We start from the raw sequence: 16,155 nt of genomic DNA, 5'->3' as shown, positions 1-16,155 counted from the left end.
ATGGAGGACCTTTCTTTTTAGCCATGATTCCATACATTTTGAGTTTATTGCCTGGCAGTTCCTTCACACTATGTTCGCAATGTCTCACGAAGACAAAGCATAATAATGAGCTTAAGCCTAATAAACGGTAAAATAACTTTAGTATTCTGCTACACTAAATGTTCCGTATTAAACCGTTGTCCATTTTTCAGCGGGCACTGCAATGGGACAGGTAGATCGAGTAAACAGGTTTTGCATGCAAGTACCTTTAGCGAACAGTTCTTTGACAAGTACGGCAAGAGGAATCGTGCGTATAAATAAAACTGCTGCTGCTGGATATAGGTTTCCAGCTGAAGGACAGCAACAATGCCGTCAGTGCTCACTTCCTGTTCACAAAGTTCTGAGGATTGTAAGTGATTCAGTTCCTATTGGTTCAACAGGAAGGTATCACTCTACATCAAAGAAAGATACTGAAGCAGTGGAACATATTTTTAGTTAAAATATTCTCGATGCAATCAATCGATGATCACGGACTTTAAACATTTACTTTCCTTCCTTTTGGACGAATCAAAAGTTGTACCATGGAGTAATTAAAGGGGCTAGTTGTTTAGTAAAATGAAATTTGTCTTCAAAGGTACAGTACATATAAAACCTTAAGAAAGCCATGACGTTCTTTTTCGATAGTTTGTCTAAAATCATGCTAACATCTGACTGCAGTAACTCTTTGCTAGGGAGAATATCTGTGATGCGAAAGTTAAAAAGTTTTTCAGTTGTTCTGGTTTTCTTCATTTAGGTATCAGCAATGTGAAATTTAGGGTCGTCATTAAGAAGAACAAACATTTTTCTAAATTTTCCAGTAACAATCTGTCGTTTCTCTTCTTGAACTAGAGATCAACAATGTGGTTTTGGAAGGCAGTAACGCTACTTTTGTGCATTGTGTCCGCGGCGCACATCGTGTCCTGCTATCTTTGTACGCATCAGATATATTGTCAAGGCAGACTGCTGCATGAAGTGCAAATGAATTCTCTCTTTCCGGACTCGAAGACTTTTGTTGACATGAAATTAAGGATGTCGGACGCAGAGACGACAAAAGACTTCGAATTGCTTTTAAATAAAACGGGTGGAGCAAGTCCTAGTAGACCAGAACTCGAACAATTCGTCAAGGACCATTTTGAGCCGGTTGCTAGCGAGTTCGAAAAGTGGAATCCACCTGACTGGAAGCCTTCGCCAGTTTTTCTGAAGAAGATAAAGGATCCGCGACTGTGGGAATTCGCCAAGAAACTGAATGGAATCTGGAAATTTCTTGGACGACGCATAACTGATTTGGTGCGCGAGAATCAGGAGCTGTACTCCATCATTTATATGCCTTACGGTGTGATAATTCCCGGAGGCCGCTTCCGAGAAATATATTATTGGGACTCATACTGGATTATCCGTGGACTGCTCAAGTGTGAAATGTATTATACAGCTAGGGGCATCCTGGCCAACTTCCTGCTGATGGTTCGTCAGTTTGGTCTCGTACCTAATGGCGGTCGTATCTATTATACCGGGCGCTCGCAGCCACCATTATTGCTGCCAATGGTGAAAAGCTATATGGATGCTACCAACGACATTGACTTTCTCCGTGAACACCTAGATACACTCGAGAAGGAATATTCATTTTGGATTGGGAACCGCACTGTAACTGTCACCAAAGGAGGCAAGAAATACCGTATGGCGAGGTTTGAAGCAAATTATAATGTACACGCTCTAAAGTTATAATACTCGCTCTCTTGACCCACGCGATTCGATTATTTTACCAGATGGCATCATTTAATTTCCTGTTCTTTTCATTTCGTTTTTCACCTCCAAGCAGATCCTAAGCAAAATTGCTTTGGTATGTTTCTGAAATTCTCAAAGTCGTCTTCATTTGCTCTTTACATTCGGATCTGAACTGTTAATGAAAGGTTAAATGTATTTCCATAGTTTTTATCACATATACCTGTCCTACACATGCCGATAAATGACTTTCTATTTCCTCAGTCTCTTGTCGCTACTTTCTCCATTTTATTTTATTTTATTTTTTTTTTCGAGCAAGCTACTTTTTTGAGGATCTGATTGTGTATACGCAAATAATAATAGTTACAACTTCTAGAAGTGCTTGAAAAATACCCATTGTAAGGGGTATGCAGTATGCACCATATCTCTCTCTTGGCCACCTTATATACCCTTGTCCTCAGCCAGATATGACTATCTCATGAATTTCATTTTAATGTCGCTTTCTATCTAAACATAGTTACAATTGATGTGTTAGATTAAAGATAAAACTGCCACAAGACAAGCTAACCACAAAACAGAGGAAACCTGGGGCAATGACCAGGCACATAAAGTTGTGATTTTACTGTTTCTGTCTGTCTCCCTCCCTCCCATCCCTCCCTCCCTACCCACCTCCCATTCCTCTCTCTCCCTCCCCCCCCCTTCCCCACACTGCCATCCCCGTCTCCTTTAGTGCTGCAGACTGAAACATGACTTCTTTGTAAATTCATAGCTGCAGTAGGTGTACATGAGGAGAACGAGAAAGTTAACAGCTAAAGACGGGCTTATGAGTAAAAAGACAAGGTCCAGCCACCAAAGTGAAACAAAGTTCTCAGCCATCTCAGTATTGGGCACTGTCGTCTGATGCATGACATCCTCCATTAGCAGGAAGACGTACCTTCCATAGTGCTTGTAGAGCTTGGGTAACAGGGCACAGTCTAGACTTTGATAATGGTATGTCATGTGTTGACAGACTGTATGATTTTTATTAAAGCGAGTGCAACCCATGATTTTGATATGGACTTGTCATGAATTTTAATCGGCGACAATAGGCACCAGTAATTTATGTAAGACTTGTAATCTTTTTTACACCATTTTAGTTATTGGCATAATCCGTATCACTTCAGGTAGGGGGGTTACCTTCATAGTGTCAGATGTTATTGAATTTAGCATATATTAAAATTCAGGAGTAAGTAAGGACACATAATTTTTGTTTTTTGTTTTCTCCAATAAAATTCCTGTCCTGAGATAGAGGCCTCTGAAGATGACACTGCGAACACCATTTTGAAGATGCGAATTTCGGGATTTTTTTTTAAATGCTGTGTATCTCTGTAACAGTTCTACATATTTTGTTAGAGTTTTTTTTATTTGAAAGATAATTGATTTATGATTACAATTGTATCCTCCATTTGGACATATCTGTCAAAGGTCTTTTACTGTCGTCTTTTGAATTATTTTTATAATTTGCAGAAAAAGATTTGTTTTTTCAAAAATGCCAATCCAGAAAAGTTAGATTTTTTTTTCTGTTGTTTGGTACCATGTAGTACTATATTCTCTGTAAAGGAGAGCTTCCACTTTAAGTTGGACAGGTTTAATTTAAAAAAATAATTGTTTTAACTTTCAAGGGTAATTATGTCTTCACAGAAGTTGTTTCTTACTAATTTCTTTGTTACAATATTTATTTTTATTGTCTTTGTTGCAGTTATTTCTTCATTTTCATTGTTGCAGATATTTCTTACACTGCGTTGTAGTTTGTCAATTTCTTTGACGTGGTTGTTCATTGCATGTTACTTTATTGTAGTTGTTGAGTGCTAATTTGTTTACTGAAGAGGCTTCTTAGAAATCTGAGACCTTATTCAGGTTGGGAATAAGTGTTCTCATTTGAAGAATCTCTTTCAAAGTGAAGATGTTTCGTGTGACGACTTTTTGTGCTCTAAATGTTTTGACAGAATAACTACAATGATAGTATCTGAACAAGGTGAAGCCTCCAATGGTGCAGATTTTGCATCAATAGAGGAAGAATTAAATATCCTGAGTCAGTCAACTACAGAGGTAGGTGTTAATCCTGTTAATAAATCGTGGTCAGTGAAGTCAAGCCATAAGCTCTATGCATCAAGAAACACAGAGAAATTACTAAAGCTGTGAATGAATACACTACAGCAAAACTGACCACACTCTTGAAAGTAGAAATTCAATCTTCAGAGGAAAATGAATCAAAGCACTCTTGCACCTCTTGCCAGGAATTTTTCACAAATATCAATTCAGCTGTTGAATATTGTGCATCCTACAGTGAAAAGGTGCAAGTTTTAACTATTAATCCAGAGACATTTTCAAAGAAAAAAATTTTGAACCATGTTCTATCACTATCAAAGTACATGGCTGACAAACCAAGAAATGTGAGGTCTGTAAAAGGAGTCTTTGGAAGACCAGATCCCTGTTATGGTCATCCTGTAGAAGCAGCTCAAGTTCAAATATTGCAGTCATTTTATCTGGAAGATAAATGGGACTGTTCTCACAGAGTGCCAACTGAAAAGACACTGTAACTGTAACAGTTGAAGGTCAAAAAATTGTGAAAGTGAAGAGGTACATGACTCGCAGTATTAAAGAAACTTTTGCAATTTATAAAGCAACTATACAACTTCACATATTGGAAGATCAAAATTTTATGTACTACGACCTAAGTGGGTAGTTCCACACCCATCTAGAGATGTCAGTTTATGCGTGTACTGTGCGAATTTTGAACGTGGTAAGTGTGAAGAACTTACTGGAGCATGTGACATATGACACCTTGGTTTGGCTGTGTGAAGTCGTTAGTAGTCTGTGATGTAAAGTGAGAGACTTCTTGTTCCATGATTGGGGTGAGTGCCCTGGAAAGAGAGGACTGTCTTAGAAACTTGGCCTGGAAGATGTAGAAGATAACTTTTCAGAAGTTACATATGCAATATGGGAGAAAAATAAACTAATTAAGAAAACTGTTGCTTTTGACATTTTCATTGATGAACTTGATAAATGGTCAGTGAAAGAAGTAGCACACCAGCATATGAAGAAATTGCAATGACAACACATTGCAGGAGTGAAACGGTGTGTACAGGCTGAAGAACAATGTTTAGTGCTTCACTGTGATTTTGCTGATAACTGGTCTATAATCCTCCCACAAGAAGTACAAGGGTATCATTGGAGTAATGACAGATTTCAATTTTTCCAGGAGTGACATATTTTCAAAACAAGACTACAAGTGTTGCAGTTATAAGTGATGGCACAGGACATGACTCAGCACATGCTTTGCTAGCAATGCACAAAATTCTTCAACTGCAAACAGAGCTAGAGAAGATCATAATTATTTCTGACAGTGCTCCTAGTCATTTTAAAAATCGCTACCAACTGTTTGAATTGAGAATCACTTGTACCAACTAACTGGGTATTCAGTGCTACTGGTCATAAGAAGGGGCCTTGTGATGAGGTAGGAGGCCTGCTGAAGCACCATGCTACAAAACATAATCTTTCCAGACCAAATACATCTGTGATTCAGACTGCTGAGGATTTTACGAGAGTCATGAAATCTTACACACCCACAGCCCTCTTCTTTTGTCCAAAGAGGAAGTCGTATAATTCTGTGATCAGAAAAAAGAAGAATGGTCCAAACAAACTACTCCTGAGAAAAGAATTCAGAAGACATATTTTTGGACTCAAAGTGATGGGCAAACTCTTATTGCATGCACTTTAAAGAGCGAGAAAGAAGAAATTTCATTCGTTCCGCCAACATCTCAGAAACAGCAGGATAATATTCAGATTCACAACCCGAGAAGGGGGATGATTGTGGCGTGTGTGTATGAATGTGACTGGTGGACTGCAGAGATTATAAACACCAGCTATGAGTTATATGAAGCTCTAGTGAACTTTATGCTACCACATGGGCCAGCTGCTGGATGTAGGTTTCCAGCTGAAGGACAGCAACAATGCCGTCAGTGCTCACTTCCTGTTCACAAAGTTTTGAGGATTGTAAGTGATTCAGTTCCTATTGGTTCAACAGGAAGGTATCACTCTACATCAAAGGAAGATACTGAAGCAGTGGAACATATTTTTAGTTAATTGACTGGCTAATTTCAGTACAAAACAGAGTGCACAGAAGTTGTATAAATTGAAACCTTTAAGTTTTTGGACCTTTCACATACATTTCGGAACCTTTTAAAATGCTTGAAAAATTAGTCTCTTACTCATCTTCCAAAACTAAAATTATGTTAAATAAGGCTAAGTTTCGATTTTTATAAGCCTGTTATGTGATAATGTGGTAATAAAACAGGTTTTATGTATGGCAAAAATTTCAGTTGTTTATAAAACCTTAAATTTGAATCTCTCCTTTTCAGGGAATGTAGAACTACATGGTACTAATCAGAAAGAAAAAAATCAAACTTTTATGGATTGCCATGTTTGAAAAAATTTTTTTCCATAAATTATAAAAAGTTCAGAATGCTATAGTAAAATAACTTTGACAGTCAAGTCCAAATGGAGGATTTCTTTGTAATAATAAAGCAATTATCTTTCAAATAAAAGAAAACAACAAAATATCTAGAACTGTTCCAGAGATACAGCATTTTAAAATTTATTCCAATATTCGCATCTTAAAAATGGTATGCGCAGTGTCATCTTTGGAGGGCTGTATCTTGGAGCAGAAACTTTTTTTGTAGAAAACAAAAAATAACATGTTCCTTACTTAGTCCTTCATTTTAACATATGCTAAATTCAATAACATCTGAGACTATGAACGTAAGATTTTTTCTAGCCTGCCGGAATTGATATGGACTATGCCTTCATGAATATTAATTTTTTGATTAAAATGCACTTACAATGTAGGTAACACTTCTGTCGTGTTCTTATCTTGGCAGTTTGTTTCCATTGGTCATAGCCTATTGGGTGATAGTATATAGTAGCCAGTGAGAACTGCTGAATCTAATGACTTATTTCTGCAGAAGATATGAATCTATTACTGGTTTTCGTATGTATTTGGTTTATGTTGCTAGGAATATGACAGGATTTCTTGTGATATTGTTTTGTATCTTAACGTTATAGTTTGGTTGTGAGTTGGTGAAGCCAAGGAATGTGAGTGGAGGGAAGCTGGCTGCAGTAATGGCTTGCCCAAGGTCTAGGTTAGGTTGAAATTTTGCTGCTGGTAATGAGTTAGCGAAGCCAATGAATGTGAGTGTAAGAAAACTGGTTGTCATGACAGTCTGGTCTGTGGTATAGCCCAACAACCATGGGAAAGTTTCTGGGGTATTTCTGAAATGTCCTGAATTCTGAGGTTGTGGTTTTGCAGGAACGTAAGACTTCTAGTTTAAATTTTACGAAATATTTTGTTTCCTGTGGCAACATCATACACAATATATTACATTATGGTGCCAGTTAATTCCATATGCTCCACATCATGATGATGTTTATTGAACACTATTTCTTCATTGACTCCTCCATCTGGTCTAGTCATCTGTCAAGTTCATTTCTCATCATTCATCATGCACAGGTACCAACTGCAGCATGGAATGCAAATACCATTGATGTGCAGTGCACTTTCACCAATTTTTCTCCCTTTTTGTTTTATTCTTTCAATTCATCCTTCTGGTTGTAATGTACTGAATATGTAAATTCTTTCCTTTCAGGTACTCATGTAATTTTTGTTATTTACAATACTGTTTTTTAAATTTATTACATCCCAGTCTTATTCCACTGTCACTGGAAATAATTTCTGCTTAATTTACATGCAATTACATAAAATTTAATGACATAGAGGAGGTAATTACCCCACTGTCATGTGCCCAATAATATGTGAGAAGAGTAGCATGCATATGTATAGTAATGCAGATGGACAAGGAAATTTCTGTGAAAGAAGGATGGAGAACTCACAGAGGGAGAAAGGCCTAAGACATATAAGGTGAGGAGAGGAAAATAAAATGAGCAGGAGAAGTATGCAGTTAATAAAATTAGGTGGCAGGGAGGTGGGGATAGGAAAGTCACAGAGGAGTTAAAGGCCCTTTTCAGTCTTTGCAGAGTAGAAGACTAACTGTAATCAAGGCTTGCAACACCAGTACAAACTGTATTGCAAAATTCATCAATGTGTCATTAAAATAGATGTACTGTACACAAAAAAATTCCAAAAACAAAGCAAAGACTATTGGAAGCATTATTGGTCATGAAATGAAAAAACTTGATAAGGCAAATGATATTGAACTTGATGAGAGTAGCACTGATAGAGATGATGCTAAATTCAAATCATTGGCTATTAAATTTAATAAATTCTTCCTAACAGCTGAAATACAGGGGCAAAGAGTGGACCATTGAAAGCAGGTTGATTAGACTCACTGAAACAGCCTCTTACAGTCTGGCACCTGACACCAATTCTGTCAAATCATTTGAGGATAAGCAATATACATCTAATGACAGACCCTTTGCTCATATTCAGTATTTTCAAAAGTACAAAATTTTTAAGTCTTCCACAGCCACTTGTACAAACTGTGCATTGGCTTCTGTCTCAGGTTCTTTGGTAAACGTTTGTCAGATTGGCTGATTTCTTCACTTGCAGGTTGGAGCAGGTGGAGAAATTGGCCGTGGAAGAGCACACTGTGCAAGACCAACCATGGAGTAAAATTCATATACATGGAAGTTCTGGCTGTAGAGAAGAGCTATCACATCTGCTTGTTCAGAAAAGCTATAGAAATACACAAACAAGAGAACAGTTTCAACAAAAAAGGAAAAAGCCTCAAGGTAAACGGATCCTGGCTTTCCCTGCTGCAGCAAGTGACCATTGCAGGTAGCGACAAGAGAACCACACCGGAAATGATGGCAGAGAAGCCCTTGGACATTGGTGCACCTGGTACATAGTCTGCAGCTGTGAACTTGGCTCCAGTCCACCACCAGCAAAGGAGGGTGAAACTTTGATAATGCCAGCCACTCATGCAGGCGAAACATAAGAAAAATCATCAGATGACTGTTGGCTGAAGAACCTGAGATAGAAGTCAACAGGCAGTTTGTAATTTGAAAGCAGTATATGGCAGAATTCTGGCTCAATTAACATAGCAGAACTTGTCAACAGCCTCTCAGTTTGGCTTTCATAAAGAAATCTCCACAGAGAAGTAATGGCAATACTATGAAAAGGATAGTTGCTAATCACCATATAGCAGAAATACTGAGTCACTGATAGGGACAACAAAAAGCCTGTTGGATGAAGCTTTTGGTCAAACAGGCCTTCATCAGAACAGACAACATAAACACACATTCACACAAACGCAACTGACACACACACTTGTGTGTGTGTGTGTGTTGTCTATTCTGATGAAGGCCTGTTTGACTGAAAGATTTGTTTAATAGTTTTTGTTGTCCCTATCTATGACTCAGTATCTCTGCTATATGACACCTAGCAGCTATCCTTTTCATAATATAGTTTTTATTCCATCATAGATTCTCCACAGAGAAAGCAATATAAGACATCCTAAATGAAGTTGTGTTAGAGCTAGGCAAGAAAAAGTATCCATTCTGACTATGTCAGATGATTATAAAAATCATTCTGTTGGCATATTTATTGATCTTCCCAAAGCCAAATTATACTTGAAAAACTAAAGTGTCATTACATTAATGGAATCACTGTTGTATGGATGGAGTCCTACCTTCAAAACAGAAAACTGAGTGTTACATTGACACATTGTGTCACGGGCATGAAATTAATCTCAGAAAGGGACCAACATAATGTTGGCTCTCACAAGGGTCGGTACTGGGCCCTGTAATGGTTACTGATGAAACAAGCATACTAACCAAGAGCTCAAACTTAACCCTAGCAGACACAGCTCAGATGATAGATGGATGTGTTTACAAACCATTAACAAATAACTGTTTACATCTTAACCTCACAAAGACATATTATACAATTTCAAACCAGCAGAATTAGACATTTGTTGCATAGCAAAGTAATAATTAAGTGAGGAATAAAATTTTTTTGAAACCGAGTGGGACAATGCTGAGTGAAGGATGCCCGTTGTGTATGTAACAATGGAGTAACCAATGCCAACACTCAGAAGAGCCAAAGTACAAACAAACAGGGAGCTCATTGCCTCTGACTGTGGGAGAGAGAGCATCAGGAACAGCTGATCAGCACCATGACAAGAGTGCAGAGCAGACACAATGCAACTCTAACAACGGGGCTATGTGTAGCGATGATGCAGGAATGCCTTTCAGGCCCTAACTTTTGCATAAAAGAATGCTCTGAAACTAAACAATAGACCAACCAGAAACACTGACAGGCTTAGGAAACAGGAGCACATTTAGTCACCAGAACAGGGGCTTCATGTCATCAACTGCAATAAAACTCTCACCTTCTTCCACTCATTCTCAGAGTCTGGCCACTCCATCTGCATCACTGATACTGACGGAATACGAGCTCTACTAGTTGCAGAATGATCCAATGAATATGACAAAATGTTACTAGCTGCTGCCAGCTTGGAGTCCACACCTGTCTGGCTGTGAGAGTTACTTCACCTCTGCAAGCTTCATTCCTGCTGGTCACACCTCTGATTAACGGAAGATGCATCTGTGAATGAAGAATTGATCCCACCATGTGCAAGCTGATATACTGAAACATTGGGTTAAAAAGGTCAAAGAAAGAAGCTGTAGGGTACAACTGGGAATTAGTGCAATAGTTTAAGTGGATTATGACTTGCAAAATTAGCTTCAATTTAAAAACAGAAATAACTCATGAAGGGTGAATTGATAGAAAATGTGTATTAGACAATGAAGTGCAAAAATTCAAACAGAATTTTATAAAGGTTGGGGGAATATTGCTCAGCTGAATACTGACTAAGCAAGGAACAAAATTTTGCTGAAACCGACTGGAACAATGCTAGTTGGAGCATGTTCATTGAGTATGCAGTGATGGCTTGACAAATGTCAACACTTGGAAGAACCGAAGTACACACAAGCAGGGAGCTCATTGCGTCAGACTGTAGTGGAGAGAGAACACCTGATTCAGCACCTTGATGACAGTGCAGAGCAGACTCAGTGCTGTTCTGTCAACGGGGCTGTGTGTAGTAACTACACCTAGGGATGAAGCAAGAATTCCTTTCAGGCTGCAAACTTCGCATAAAAGGACACACTGAACCTAACATTAGGTCAGCCAGGAATGCTGACTGGCTCAGAAAATGGGAGCACATTCAGTTGCCTGTCGGGGCATCACATCATTGATTGCTATAAAACTCTCACCTTTCTTCCATTCAGTCTCAGAGTATGTCCACTCCATCTGCATCACTGGTACAGCTGGAAGACCAGCACTATAAGTAGCAGAATGACCCAGTCAATATTACAAAATGTTACTAGTTGCTGCCAACTTGGAGTTTAGTGCTACGAGTCCACAGCTGTCCAGCTGTGACAGGAACTTCAACTCTGTGAGCTGCACCACTCCTGGGCAGTACACTTACTGTGTTACAAGTGGTATGCTGGGGTTGCCTCTAGGGTTGTTCTACGTGTTGCCCTGTGTCTTCCACCTACACATGAACACAACAACCAGAAACAGGGGCATGCAGATTTTTGAGGCTGGGCATAAGCACAGCTTCACTCAGTGAGAGTGCTGAGCCTCCAACAGTCGTCCACAGCTAAGCCAGGCTACAGACACATGTCAACCACCACACTGTCCTGTGATGGGGCCATGGGACTGACCTCAGACTACATCAGGAGAGCCGCACCGGGAAGAAGACAGAGTGATTGTAAAACTCTCAGAAATAAATGACTGTTAATTGAATGATGTCTTATTAGTGCCTGGTGCACCTCCACTTGACTATCATACATCCACATAGGAGGCTCCATCTGGCGGGCTACTACCAGGCATGAATATGAACACAAAGTAGCCTTTAATTAAGCCATCCAGTTTGTGCAGTCCTTCAACTGTGTTTCCTTCTTAACATAATAGTATAGCAGTCTTGCATTGTAGTGGCAGATGTAGCAACAAATGGTTCAAATGGCACTGAGGTCATCAGTCCCCTAGAACTTAGAACTACTTAAACCTAACTAACCTAAGGACATCACACACATCCATGCTCGAGGCAGGATTCAAACTTGCGACTGGAGCGATCGCATGGTTCCAGACTGTAGCGCCTAGAACCGCTCGGCCAATGTAGCAGCAACCAGAGATTCAGGGATGCAAGCTGCTTACACGATGCAATGCTGACTTGGTGTGCTGACTGGACAGTAATGGTCTGGATAGCTGTGGTGCAACAGGGGCAAAACCACCAATGCCTTGTACTTTGTGATAGGTTGTGGCACCCCAGCAGCACAGTAATTGCATGCCCAGAGTTGGAGTCTGGCTTGAAGGCTGAAGAGCAGGGCCAGATGGCTGACAGAGTGTTGGCTGCCAGGGCTGAGCAGACAGGCAGATGTCCCTCATTCGTGGCATGTTGACAGCATGATGATGAGGAGGACAATGGTTGACACAGACTGGGCATTACATACTGCCCATCTCTGTGAATGCTGATGGGCTGGTTTGGGTGGGTTTAAATGCTGCTGGTCTCCATTGATTTTGCTGCAGTCACAATGTTTGTGTGTCATGCTGAACCATCTAGAAAAGAGGAATGGCTGGCAGTTGTGACCAGTAAGGGTCCACCATATTTTTCCTGGTGACTGGCGTTGTTTTGTCAGGTGGAAAGCTGTGATGCAGAAGAGGTGTTGGCCCACTCAGCATGAGGGTTGTTGACTCCAGAATGACCTTACTATCATCCTGCCACTCCATTGCTGGCCCCAAGTCCCATTATAACTTTTTCTCTTTACACCACGTTTTTGAAAAAAACCTGAGAAGTAGTTTAGAACGAAATATATAATCAAGAATAACATTTTAACTACAATTCAGGTTGGCTTATGTAAATTTGCCTTACATAAACACTTCTTTTGTGGCAAAGCAAAGTATGATATCCAAAAGTCAGTTACTGTAGAATGATAGAAGAAAAATCATCCTGTTGGTATTATCTGTCGCCAAGGCCTTCAGTTATGTAGGTATAGAAATTTAGAAAACAAATTGTCTCTTTTACAGATGATATGACAAAAAAAAAGATTAAATTTGGAGTGGTGAAATGTTAAATATAGTGTCCTACTGGGTTCAACCCTTGGCCTGTCCCTGTTTTGCAGTTTTGCAGATGAGGTTTTTAGCTTACTGGCACTCAGTACTGTCCAATGGCCTAATATTATGGGATAATGCTGGCAAGGAAAAAATGATTTATTCTGAAGAAAAGGGGTTGTAGGGATTTTTGCACTTATATGCCAGTATATGCAGTCCCTAATGGTATTTTTGTTAATAACAAAAGTGGGTTTAGGATGAATTGTCCAGTTCACAACCACAACAGTAGAAATAAAGCTAATTTCCATATACACCATGAGTTTAAGATTCTGGTTCAAAAGTCTGCAACAGGTTGCTGTGGCAAGTCAGTCAGAAGATCAAAAGTCTCCAGATATGCAAAAACAAAGTTAAGGAGTACCGCATTAGTCACTCATACAATGTATCAGAATAGTTCCACTCATGCATGCAAATTATTCATAGCTCTAATGTGTGTATTAAACAGACCTTAATTTTGAAAATTTATAGACAGCTTACCGTGGTCTGTATAAAATTGCAGAAATGCTACATACTTGCTTTGTGTGAAGTATTAGAAAAAACACGAGCTTATTAGCATAAGAGGAAAGTACCTCATTTTTGAAAGCAAATTTTCTTTCCCTGATGGACATATACTTTATAAAGCACTAATAACCTGTAAGTAATTCCAGTAATTGTTAATTTGAGAGGATTAACACTAGTGATAATCGAAGGAGTCAGTGGAAGAAAGTGCACACCCTCAATATCATAAGGATTCATCTGATCATGTTACATCTGAATGTACCTCTAACTGATAACATTTGTGATATAAAAGAAACACAGACATCATCTGCCACCAGGCACTGAAACATATCAAATTGTGGCAAGTGAAAATTTTTGATGGACCAGGACTTGAACTAATATTTCCACATTACACAAGTGGTTACCATAATTGCTTCTCAACTTGTTGAACACTACACCTGTAGTGTACATTGTTTGTTATCCTCACTGCTCACAGCTTCACCTGATTCCCACAACAGTTCACATGTAGTGTGCATCTGCATTAAGTTGTCATTATTTGCTGTCAGGTGCATATATTATTATATAGTTTGTGTTTGTCCTTTCGGACATCTTCTACTGCAAGCTCTTTGCTTTCCATATTTTAGGAGGAGGTAGTATGGACCAAAACAAGAAAAAAATTGTCTAGCAAATTTGGATTCTAAAATAATACCTTAAGAAGTATGAGCACTGTTCCATAGAAGAGATGTGTTTCACAGCAGCAAAGATGAAAAAGTGCTCATTGCTCTTAAGGTATACATTTAGAGCCCATTTTTACCACATTGTTTTGCTTCAAATGGTCATTCCTGCAATCTTCCTGAATAATGGCTATTCGTCCTGGGCCACAGTGTATAAACTGGTTTGTATTATTGTATTTATGTTCTTGCCTTCAAACTTAACACTGCATATAACAGGTAGTAGCTCAATATGTGCTCTTGTGGGCTAGTAATTTCTTCCACTGATTACATCAAATTAGTTGTTAGTATAATTTAAAGAAATAAACTGCAGTGGCTGCTGCTGTCTGTTAACATATAGCTTGACTTATTCCATATCCCTAATGGCTTCCTTTATGATATGAGTTATTAAACATAATGCATCACTGAATGTATCAAAGTTTCTGAGAAATGCATTTAACAGAATACTGAACCCTTCTGTGAGAATAGCTTATTAACTGCAATACCTCTCAGATTGTCTTCATTCTCAGAAGAGAAAGTCATATGCATGTTCCTTTGCGTGGCCCCATAGTGTGATTGTTTTTTAGTGATATGAAAAACCCTGGGTGAAGCATTCTGGGGAATGTGTTAATACAGAGACTGGAAAATGACTCGGGAGAGAGAAAAGATGGCACGTTCTCACTTGGTCACATCTAACATACCACGGTTTGCATCTGATTTTGGTCAAGAGGCTACTTGCATAGATAATTACCAGAAAAATCAAGTATCCAGTCCAACCAAAGCAGTTGTTGTTTGTTGTTGTGGTCTTCAGTCCTGAGACTGGTTTGACGCAGCTCTCCATGCTACTCTATCCTGTGCAAGCTTCTTCTTCTCCCAGTACCTACTGCAACCTACATCCTTCTGAATCTGCTTAGTGTATTCATCTCTTGGTCTCCTTCTACGATTTTTACCCACCACATTGCCCTCCAATACTAAACTGGTGATCCCTTGATGCCTCAGAACATGTCCTACCAACCGATCCCTTCTTCTAGTCAAGCTGTGCCACAAACTTCTCTTCTCCCCAATCCTATTCAACACTTCCTCATTAGTTATGTGATCTACCCATCTAATCTTCAGCATTCTTCTGTAGCACCACATTTCGAAAGATTCTATTCTCTTCCTGTCCAAACTATTTATCGTCCATGTTTCACTTCCATACGTGGCTACACTCCATACAAATACTTTCAGAAATGACTTCCTGACACTTAAATCTATACTCGATGTTAACAAATTTCTCTTCTTCAGAAATGCTTTCCTTGCCATTGCCAGTCTACATTTTATATCCTCTCTACTTTGACCATCATCAGTTATTTTGCTCCCAAAGTAGCAAAACTCCTTTACTACTTTAAGTGTCTCATTTCCTAATCTAATTCCCTCAGCATCGCCTGACTTAATTCGACTACATTCCATTATCCTCGTTTTGCTTTTGTTGATGTTCATCTTGTATCCTCCTTTCAAGACACTATCCATTCCGTTCAACTGCTCTTCCAAGTCCTTTGCTGTCTCTGACAGAATTACAATGTCATTGGCGAACCTCAAAGTTTTTATTTCTTCTCCTACTCCGAATTTTTCTTTTGTTTCCTTCACTGCTTGCTCAATATAGAGATTGAATAACATTGGGGAGAGGCTACAACCCTGTCTCACTCCCTTCCCAACCACTGCTTCCCTTTCATGCCCCTCGACTCTTATAATTGCCATCTGGTTTCTGTACAAATTGTAAATAGCCTTTCGCTCCCTGTATTTTACCCCTGCCACCTTTAGAATTTGAAAGAGAGTATTCCAGTCAACATTGTCAAAAGCTTTCTCTAAGTCTACAAATGCTAGAAACGTAGGTTTGCCGTTCCTTAATCTAGCTTCTAAGATAAGTCGTAGGGTCAGTATTGCCTCACGTGTTCCGATATTTCTACGGAATCCAAACTGATCTTCCTCGAGGTCGGCTTCTATGAGTTTTTACATTCATCTGTAAAGAATTCACATTAGTATTTTGCAGCTGTGACTTATTAAACTGATAGTTCGGTAATTTTC

General features: G+C 39.1%; 1 protein-coding gene across 1 annotated transcript in view; it reads left to right on the top strand.

Moving 5' to 3' along the window:
- The first annotated feature begins 966 nt into the window (after positions 1-966).
- Positions 967-16,155, top strand: part of LOC124743829 (trehalase-like) — a 148,580-nt gene continuing 133,391 nt past the window's right edge. Inside the window, exon 1 of the mRNA XM_047248891.1 lies at positions 967-1,700. Within this exon, the coding sequence (XP_047104847.1) occupies positions 997-1,700 (704 nt within the window). The 5' untranslated portion in view covers positions 967-996. The remainder of the gene's footprint in view (positions 1,701-16,155) is intronic.

The sequence above is a fragment of the Schistocerca piceifrons genome, chromosome 1 (genome assembly GCF_021461385.2).
Source record: "Schistocerca piceifrons isolate TAMUIC-IGC-003096 chromosome 1, iqSchPice1.1, whole genome shotgun sequence".
In the NCBI taxonomy this organism is placed as follows: Eukaryota; Metazoa; Arthropoda; class Insecta; order Orthoptera; family Acrididae; genus Schistocerca; species Schistocerca piceifrons.
Note: the sequence above shows the minus strand (reverse complement) of the source record. Positions and strands in the feature narration are given on the sequence as shown.